We start from the raw sequence: 9,897 nt of genomic DNA, 5'->3' as shown, positions 1-9,897 counted from the left end.
ATTTTGGGCTATTTTATTGAAGTGAAACTTCTTTATCGACGTAGGGAGGAAAAACGTATGTAACGTTTTTCGGTTACGCGCCATCTTAATTTCTTCCGTTATGCACCATGTTTATTTTATTTCTATTTAGTTTGTTATCAACAGATGTCACTGCACGTAAATTCAATTCCTGAATCACGGTGACGAGATGTTACACGGTTGATAGACGTTCTCGTATTTCTCTTGCTAAATCATACCTACCTGGCGTCGGGATACCGGGATCATGCAGGCGGTTCCCTGGGGGTGCGGCTGCTCCACTGCACTGCGGAGTGGTTGACCCTTGTGATTAAATTTATATTTTATAAGTTTCACTTCTACCGTGTATGACTTGCACACACACATTTTTTAATTAAATTACTAGATTTTATTCCTTCATCATGGAAGTCATTCGTGAATACGTCTTGGAGAGCTATTTCCTGAGAAAAATTAGTTGTATCGCTTTTAACGGGTACACCGTGTGTTTTAGCCTTCAAACTACAATGACTTAAATCTGGAGAGACAGACAGAGAACTACCGTCACCGGTGTCCATCCCATTACGATAGGCCACTTAAAGTATCAAGGTAACACCAGTTAAGCTACTCATTTGACGAACATAAAAATATTAAAACCATTCCTGTAAAAACATATAGAACTACTTATTTTTATGAAAGTAAAACTGCAAAGAATATTTTCATAATTGACAGAATAATAATATTTTTCCTAGTAGAATCATTTGTATGAACAAACGTTTTCAATGTTCAAGAGACTACTAAGTAATTCCATATCCGTGACTGGATTGTCAGAGTGTTGCTTTGACGGAATTTTTGAAACTTAACGCTTTCTGTACACTGTTCATATAACCATAAAGACAGTTGTAAAATATTTGTTTTCTCGAAACGCCTTTGTGATTTGAATATTAATCAACTCCTTTTGTTTGAGCGTAGAAAGTGACAAGTAAACCAATAATAAGGGACACGATAAAAAAATATAAAGTAAATGCACTTTTTACTTATTTTAATGGAATTTATGTAGGTACCAACCGATCTGTAACTGGTGTTTATGGACCAAAGAGCGAAACAGGCAGCTTTTTTTTCGAGGGACAATGCACGTGTTTCATTACTACCAACTTAAGATAAATGGCCCGCAGGGGTGACAATCACAACGGAGCGTGATCGAGTTTTACTAGTATGAAATAAGTTTCAGTTTAATGAGTTTTATAATATATAACTTATATACTTATAGTTATATAAAGTATATAAGTAGTTATATAAGTTTAATAAGTTTAATTTTGGTTTTTATTGTAAAAAAATACTTTCGCACGAATACAAATATATTTATCCAACTGAGAGTAATTTTTCAGTACAGCGCCCCTGAAGATTATCTCCGTCAAATCACAAAACCAACTTAACGTCCTTATTGAGTTACCTGCCAGCCCCCTTTCGATGTCTCCTTATTTTATTGTTTCGTTATTACAAAACATCTTACATTTGAGACTTAAAGGAGGAAAATAATTAATCCCTCGTATTTTACATATATTGTTGTACTAGGGAATTCCACGCAACGCCAAATAAAACCTATAGTTACTTACACGAACGGACATAGAATATACTAAATCTGATTTCATTAATAGTTCAGTGTAATTTAGTAATCTAAATATAATTAATATTGTGTTAAATTTGAAATATTTATATAAAGTGTCTTTTTAATTGCCACTGGAATGTAAAACTTATAGACAAGTGATTGCGTATCATTTTGTAGGTTTTTGTTTTGTAAGTACTATATACAGTCATATGTTAAAAGTGAACTCGAATTAGATTCCATAAAATTGGTTGAAGCTTCGATTTTTTTGGACTATGGCTCCCGTAAATACGCAGTATTCCTTTTCTCGTATACTTTTCCTACTTTAATCTATTCTATACTACAGAGACGTCATAATCATTATTGTGCGGCTTCACCTAATTCCAATCACGTATAACAGAACCTACTATCCGATAAAACGGCATCTTAGATCGATATACGAATCCGATTAAAGTCTATAACAACAAAATGTGTTAGTCAACTCTCTTCACTGAATAGTCGGTCCAATTACCCGGGGAGTGAGTAATTAATGCTGTGTAATCAAGACCCGGAGTAAAAACTAAACGAAATTAACTGGCACTTATGTTATAGAGCACGACTGAAATACTAAAAAACTTCACTTCTTTTGTCCTAATGTGTAATTTTAAAAAAAGCATTTCGGTGTTCATATGAGTAATAAAGTGTGAAGTGTATTTATTGTTATGTAAATATAATACTTTATAATCTATACGTATAAATAAAAGTGGAGTGTCTGTTTGTAACATTGAAATAACCACTTTTTACTACGTGCATATGAATATATATACGGTACATACACCAAAACAACATTTTTTTTAATTTTGGCTGTCTATATGTCTGTTTGTTGCGGCTAATCTCTGGAACGGCTGGACCGATTTTGACGAGACTTTCACTGATAGCTGATGATCTAAAAAGTAACTTAGGCTACTTTTTTTAGACTAGCTTCGCCCCGCGGCGTCACCCACAGTACGAAAATAACCGCGGGTAACATCGCGGGACTCTGCTATTAATAATAAAATTTATTGTTTCCGAAGCGAAGCGAGGGCGGGTCGCTAGTTTTATAATATGTTTAAAGCTTTAATCTATTTGGATAGATTTCTCTAAGTCTTGTTAATGCACACCGCAATATGCCTCATGTATCTATTTCAGAAATTTTCTAGATGAAAACGACTCTTCAGAGAGTTTGTTTTTAGCGATAAAATCGCCGATTGTCAAAATTAAGCTGGCCTGTTAACTTATCTTCGGTGTTAATTATGTTTCGGTGTGCAATGAAGTATACTATGCCTCTTTAAATTTCAAACGATCAAAGCACTTTTAAATGTACACAAAAGATAAAATGCTTAAGAAACAAATTTAATAAATTTTTTTATCACCATAATATGCTGTTTAGTATTTGTAAGGAATGAGAAGATATTGTAAATAAGTTTGCTTTCATGTCCCTTGTAACCCCCGTCAAAGAGATGTCATAACGCTTATTAAGAAGACGCGCTTTCGTTTCACACTCGAGATCAAAGCTACTTCAATTTCTACCTCTATTTGCATTGAAAGCATTCGTGTTATTTTACTACTAAAGAAATATCTGAAGTCTTACTTCAGCTAATTGAATTATTTTTAATAAAAAACATGAGTATATAAATGAATGTGTTTTTTTTAATAGTGTAAATTTTCAGATGGAAACAAATAATCGATGATTTTTTATATGAATGTTTGAAAGTATGAATTAAAGAGTATGTATGTAGTATTAAGGTGTATGTTTTTGATGCTGAAACATTCGAGCAAATTGTACTTTGAGGCGGTTAAATAAACAGCTTTATTTAATTTTGAATAATTGCTGGTATTGTGAATTTATATTGGCTCACATTACCTTCCTACCTATCTATTTTGGTTCCAAGTCGAACCAACTACATAGGCGGGTGGCGGTCAAGGCAAGACGGTTGTTGGTGAGAATATCTCTCCCCGTCGCTTTCACAGGACGTCAGAATGGTAAACGTTGACGCCATGAGACACGGCTCTCTCGATCGGCGTGATATCTTTTGGAACCTCTGACTCTGCGGAGGGGCTTCGGTTCCCTCTGTATTTTATACCGTATGTTCCATGGGGAGTCCTCTGAGGAATTGTTCGAGATGATACCGGCATCTCGTTTTTACCATCGCACCGCTCGCCACAGGAGTAGAGTTCATCCATACTACCTAGAGCCACTGCGGTCATCCACAGTGCGTTTCCAGAGGTCTTTTTTGCCACGTACCATCCGGCTATGTAATGAGTTCCCCTCCACGGTGTTTCCCGAGCGCTACGACATGTCCTTCTTCAAACGAGGCTTGTGGAGAGTATTAAGCGGTAGGCAGCGGCTTGGCTCTGCCTCTGGCATTGCTGAAGTCCATGGGCGACAGTAACCACTCACCATCAGATGGGCCGTATGCTCGTCTGCCTACAAGGGCAATAAAAAAAACTAAGTCTCAAATAGCGGCTAACCCATCATTAAAATCAGAACGACGTACCGCCACCAGTATTTTTTTATATGGATTTAGTTTTGATTTCACAAATCATGAACACCATTCCAATAAATAAATAAAAAGTAAAAACGAAGAGTGAAATGATCTTTGTTGGTTTTTTAAATCGTATATAGAAACTAATTTAATATCAAATTTGTAACTACAGCTGAACGTGAACATATTTACTGGATTACAAATTTGTGAAGCTTCACGGACTTTATTAGTTATAGAATATTAAATGTTGAGAACAAAGTTTGTTGGGAAACCGTTTCATTCTCCCCATATTGTGTGATTTTAGACATACGCTTATCCAGTTAGTGGAGAGGAATGGAGGATTCAAATATGTTACTAATTACTTTTAGGAAACTAAATAAATTGTTTATTTTGATTGAGATGAGTTCACGAATTTTTTGGCGGGCACGTGAGAATTGAAGTTGTGTGTTTTTTTTTATTTTGTCTATTTCGTGATTGTGTAATAACGGTGGTTTATTAATTATTTTGTATCTGTGAAAGTGCACAAATGTGAGAAAATAAAACAAAGCCGCTAACTTCTTGGGATTCTACAAAAAGTCCACTAAAAAGTCTCAGTATTTCATCTTTTATTTCATCGCCTATCATCTTATCTCAGTTGATTAATGTATCAAATTAATCATCTTCATTTCATTTCAATCCATAATACCCTTTTTCATCAAAATAAGAATATAAATTAAAACAAGACTTGACCTAAAGGTCTTAGTTACCAGGACATAAAATCCATTTTAAAAAAATGTGTTTACAAATATAAGTTAAGCCCATAGATATTATAATACATAATAATGTGTCACGACCCACCTTGAGACATTTGGTCGAAGTCTCGATCTTGTAGTACCAGTGGCTGTCCCCTTATAACCGGAATTCGGGCAAAATCTACCATCAGATCGGAATCGCGACCCACTGAGATGATGCAGCGAGAAACTCAATCGGCTAACACCTACTGAAACAATCTAGACTGCTTTAAAACTACTAGGACTGGTAAAACGTATGAAATTTAATGTAAGCGGGAAACAGAACTTTCGGGAACGGTTGAGACCACACGACGTGGATTCCCGACAAAATAACATCGTTTATATTTGAAGTCGCGCGGCGTCGCCCGACAAGAGCCGCCGAAAGTGGATTAAATTATTCACAACACGAGTACATTGAACGTTAATAATGACACATCCACACGGTTTTACGTAAAATACATTCCGTAGGATTAGAACGCGATTGTGGTTAATTTTTGCATAGGTTAAATGGATGTGTGTATGTGTGGACATCGTGTAATAAAAATGAAACCCGCAAAATTATAATTATAATTAAAATTTGCGTAATTACTGGTGGTAGGACCTCTTGTGAGTCCGCGCGGGTGGGTACCACCACTCTGCTTATTTCTGCCGTGACGCAGTAATGCGTTTCGGTTTGAAGGGTGGGGCAGCCGTTGTAACTATACTTGAGACCTTAGAACTTATTTTCAAGGTGGGTGGCGCATTTACGTTGTGGATGTCTATGGGTTCCAGTAACCACTTTACTCCAGGTGGGCTGTGAGCTCGTCCACCCATCTAAGCAATAAAAAAAAATGGACGTGAGAGTCTAAATTTCCTTGCAGATCCTTCGAAATTGAAACGCATCCGTGTTTTAAAATAAAAAAAATAGGTTAGTATGCGTGCTCAACATACGGCATTACCAAGTTTGATATATTTATTCTATGCGATTTCTTCATAGTGGGCATTGGTCATTGATACAGGCTCAAAACGTATTGCAGCCGAATATTATACTATAATTAGAAAGCTAGCTAGCGAAATCTGTGAGGTTGCTTCTATTTTGGATCCATAATACCAACAATAAGCTAAATTCAGGGTACTGTAGTTAATGTATTTTAATGTTAATTACTAGAGAACATAAAATATGGTGGTATAAATACAACATATAACATTTAGCTCAAGGCTCCACATGAATTGTCAGTTTTTTTGTTTGTTATGCTTTGTATGCTTTCACGACTTAACTACCCAATCGATCGACATAAAAATTTGCGTACACCTTGTGAGGGATATAGAAAAGAACATGAGAAGAAGAAATCTACTATACCCACGAAATGCTCTTTTTTTAGAAGACTATAGCTGTCGATAATAATCGGTAAATAGGTAAAAAATGGATATCTAAATAATTTTGGTTAGATGGCAATGAGTAGGTATATAACTAGAATATCAATCTTAAAGATGAATAAAATTACGTTGCATAACAACTACCTAAATTAATAATTTTACTATTATAATTTACTACGAGTACTCTCTGAATTATTTATGTGCTAAATTGCAAAAATCTAATTTTAAAAAAAGTGGTGCAAAAAGCTGTCTATGATTTGCTAGAATGTCCAAAGTACGAAGCGGTACCATTAGAAGTCATAAGTCATATTAAGTAAGTTTTAAAGGTCTATGGTTTTAAAATTGTTTTTAATTTTGAATGATAATTATGATTGACAATGACAGCGTTTAGAAATCGTTTATGTCAACCTGCGAAAACGAGGTGGTCACGAAGCGAAAGCGTTTATTTATTTTTACATTGAATTAGTTACATGAAAACTACATTTCATTAAAATATACAATAAACAACCCATGGCTGCCCAGTCTAGAAAACCTTCTTATACCAATGGCCGCAACACTTCAACGGGTTTTAAAATTCTTAAGTTTTGTACTGATTTCGATAATTCAATTGTAATAAGCAGTTTCGAACTGCTAGGATGGAAGCGAGTTTCTTCAGAAGACGACTGGAACGTTTATTGGGCAAATACGCTGAACTCGAGAAATTTATTCAACGCCGACATCGGAATAAGGCTAAATGATCATCAGTTGACAAATCATTTCCCCAATCATTACGAATTAGTGCGAAAAGATTTACTCGTGAAAAATATAAAGAGATACAGAAAAGATTTAGCGAGAGAATGCAATCCACTTGCGGAAAAAGCGGATGTGAAACTCCCCAGTGGCCAAGTCATCACCCGATATTCGTATTTAGATTTAATTCCCCTGACGTATGTTTTACCCTCAGATTACAATATTTTCGTAGAAGAATACCGGAAATTCCCACAAACAACTTGGATAATCAAACCGTGCGGCAGATCCCAAGGCGCTGGAATTTTCCTTATAAACAAACTGTCAAAACTAAAAAAATGGTCACGGGAATCGAAAAAATATTTGCAGCATCATCTCACGAGTAAAGACACTTTTGTCATATCACGATACATAGATAATCCGCTTTTGATCGGAGGAAAGAAATTCGATTTGCGGATTTACGTTCTTGTGACATCCTTCCGACCTTTAAAAGCCTATATGTTTCGGCGGGGGTTTTGCAGATTTTGTACTATGAAATACGATGCTAGCGTTACTGAGCTCGATAACATGTACGTGCATTTGACTAACGTAAGTGTACAAAAACATGGGAATGATTACAACAGCCAACACGGAGGAAAGTTAGGCCTAAAGAATTTAAAGCTATATTTAGAAGGAACGCGAGGCAAACCAGTGACAGAACGATTGTTTGAGCAAATAGATTGGTTAATAGTGCACTCTTTGAAGGCTGTGGCACCAGTGATGTCGAATGATCGTCATTGTTTTGAATGTTATGGCTACGACATAATTATTGATGACAAATTGAAGCCGTGGCTAATAGAAGTCAATGCGTCACCGTCGATGATTGCCACAACGGCAAATGACAGAATATTAAAACGCAAATTAATGGAAGACATACTCTCTGTTGTTTTACCACCAGATGGAATACGATGCGCGTTGGAATAAAACGCCCACAGAAGAGGCTTTGGGGGACTTTCAGATTTTAATAGATGAAGATTTAATGCACAAAAACGAACAAGACTTACGAAATTGTAGTAAATGAACGCACAAACTGACATTTTATATAAATATAATAAACTGAAACTATTTTTATTAATTGATTTTCAGTATAATATTAACTATAAATATAAATCACAGAATTTATTGCTTGACTCGTTGAAATTTACAAAAACGCGTATTCATGTCTTCTTTTTCCATAAGGTCTTCATCGATTAGTAGATCAAAGTCTCCAAGCGCTTCGGTAGTAGGTATTTTATTCCATCTAGCATCGGGAATCCCGTCAGGGGGCACGACAACTGAGAAAATATTATCAATCAATTTGTACTTTAGTATTCTGTCATTATGAGTCGTCGATTGCAGAGATGGCGAAGCGTTTACTTCCACTAGCCAAGGTTTCAGAGTATTGTCAATTATAATGTCGTAGCCATAACATTCGAAGCAATGCCTATCATTGGCCATTACAGGAGCTACCGCTTTGAGTGAATGAACAATCAACCATTGCATGTCTGCAAATAGCTTTTCGGTAACAGCCCGTCCTCTAGTCCCTTCTAAATAAAAGCGAAAATTCTGAATACTCATTTTCCCGCCGTGTAAGCTGTTGTAATCCCCTCCGTGTTTTTGAACGCTGACATTCGTTAAATGCACGTACATGTTATCGAGTTCAGTAACGCTAGTGTCATATTTCACTGTACAAAATCTGCAGAAGCCATGTCGAAACAGATACGCTTTCAGTGGTCGAAACGATGTCACGAGTACATAAAGTCTCAGATCAAATTTCTTGCCGCCAATCAAAAGAGGGTTGTCGATGTATCGAGATATTACATAACTTTCTTTGTTGCTGAGTTGAGGATGGAAAGGAGTTTTCGCTTCCCGCGACCACTTTTTCAGTTTGGAAAGTTTATTGATCAAGAAAATTCCCGCCCCTTGAGATTTTCCACAAGGCTTCATGATCCACGTACTTTGCGGAGACTTTCTGTATTCTTCGACAAACATATTGTAGTCGGCAGGCAAAACGTAAGTGACTGGTATAAAATCTAAATGTAAATATCGCGAGACAACTTGCCCGCTTGGGAGCACCAAATCCGTTTTTTCAGCTAAAGGATTGCCTTCCCTTTCAAGTTCTTTTCTGTATCTTTTGATATTTTTTACTAATAAATCTTTACGAGACAGCTCGTAGTGGTTAGGGAAGTGATTTATCATTTGGTTGTCGTTCATTCTGTATCCACTTTCGATACTAAAAATGTTGCGGCAGTTTTGAGTGAAAGACCAGTAAAAATTCCATTCATCTTCTGGGCCTACCTGGACCCATCCTCGTCGCTCGAAGTTGCTGATGATCACAGATTTCTCCAAATCTGTGCAGTAAGTTACTTTTCCCTTTTCCATGTTTGACGGTGAAGGCTTTCTGTGAATGGATGGAGAAATTCTTTTGATTTCTTGTGCCATTATATCAAAATCATTGTAGAAAATAAAACGATACTACAAAAATAGGAAAAAAAATCAGTATGATAAACGTCAAAATTTACGACACGTCAATTCCTTATCAAGTCAAATCAAAGAGAATATAATCACTAGTTACATTTAATGCAATAAATACCTAATAGTTTAAAAAAACTAACAAAATACGCTTTTATAGAAAATCCAACTAAAAAATATAATAGAAAATAAATTTTAAAAAATTTGAATTAAAAATAGTGTAAGACAAAATGGTTTTATTGTAAAAAAAGCGTGGGGTGCATTGTATGAGCAGTTAGTTATAAATATTTTATGAACAGATATGAGTAGAAGGGCTATTTTGATAATATCCTGTAAAGCATCCCACGCTTTTTTACAATAAAATCATTTTAAAAATCAAATAAATTTTATTAAAATTTATTTTCTATTTTTTAGTTGGATTTTCTATAAAAGCGTATTTTGTTAGCTTTTTTTT

At 35.5% G+C, this 9,897-nt stretch overlaps 2 protein-coding genes across 2 annotated transcripts; one reads left to right on the top strand and one right to left on the bottom strand.

Moving 5' to 3' along the window:
• Positions 1-6,737: 6,737 nt before the first annotated feature.
• LOC114240727 (polyglutamylase complex subunit TTLL1) lies at positions 6,738-8,013 on the top strand. The gene is given in 2 exon segments (XM_089734461.1): positions 6,738-7,897; positions 7,899-8,013. Coding segments are annotated over 2 exon segments (1,275 nt in total).
• A 98-nt stretch (positions 8,014-8,111) lies between these two features.
• LOC114240726 (polyglutamylase complex subunit TTLL1) lies at positions 8,112-9,413 on the bottom strand. The gene has a single exon (XM_089734353.1). The coding sequence runs from the start codon at positions 9,411-9,413 to the stop codon at positions 8,112-8,114; it is 1,302 nt and encodes a 433-aa protein (XP_089590479.1).
• Between the last annotated feature and the right edge of the window lie 484 nt (positions 9,414-9,897).

This window comes from Bombyx mandarina, chromosome 17 (genome assembly GCF_030267445.1).
Source record: "Bombyx mandarina strain Sakado chromosome 17, ASM3026744v2".
Classification (NCBI taxonomy): domain Eukaryota; kingdom Metazoa; phylum Arthropoda; class Insecta; order Lepidoptera; family Bombycidae; genus Bombyx; species Bombyx mandarina.
This window is presented reverse-complemented; position numbering and strand designations above follow the sequence as displayed.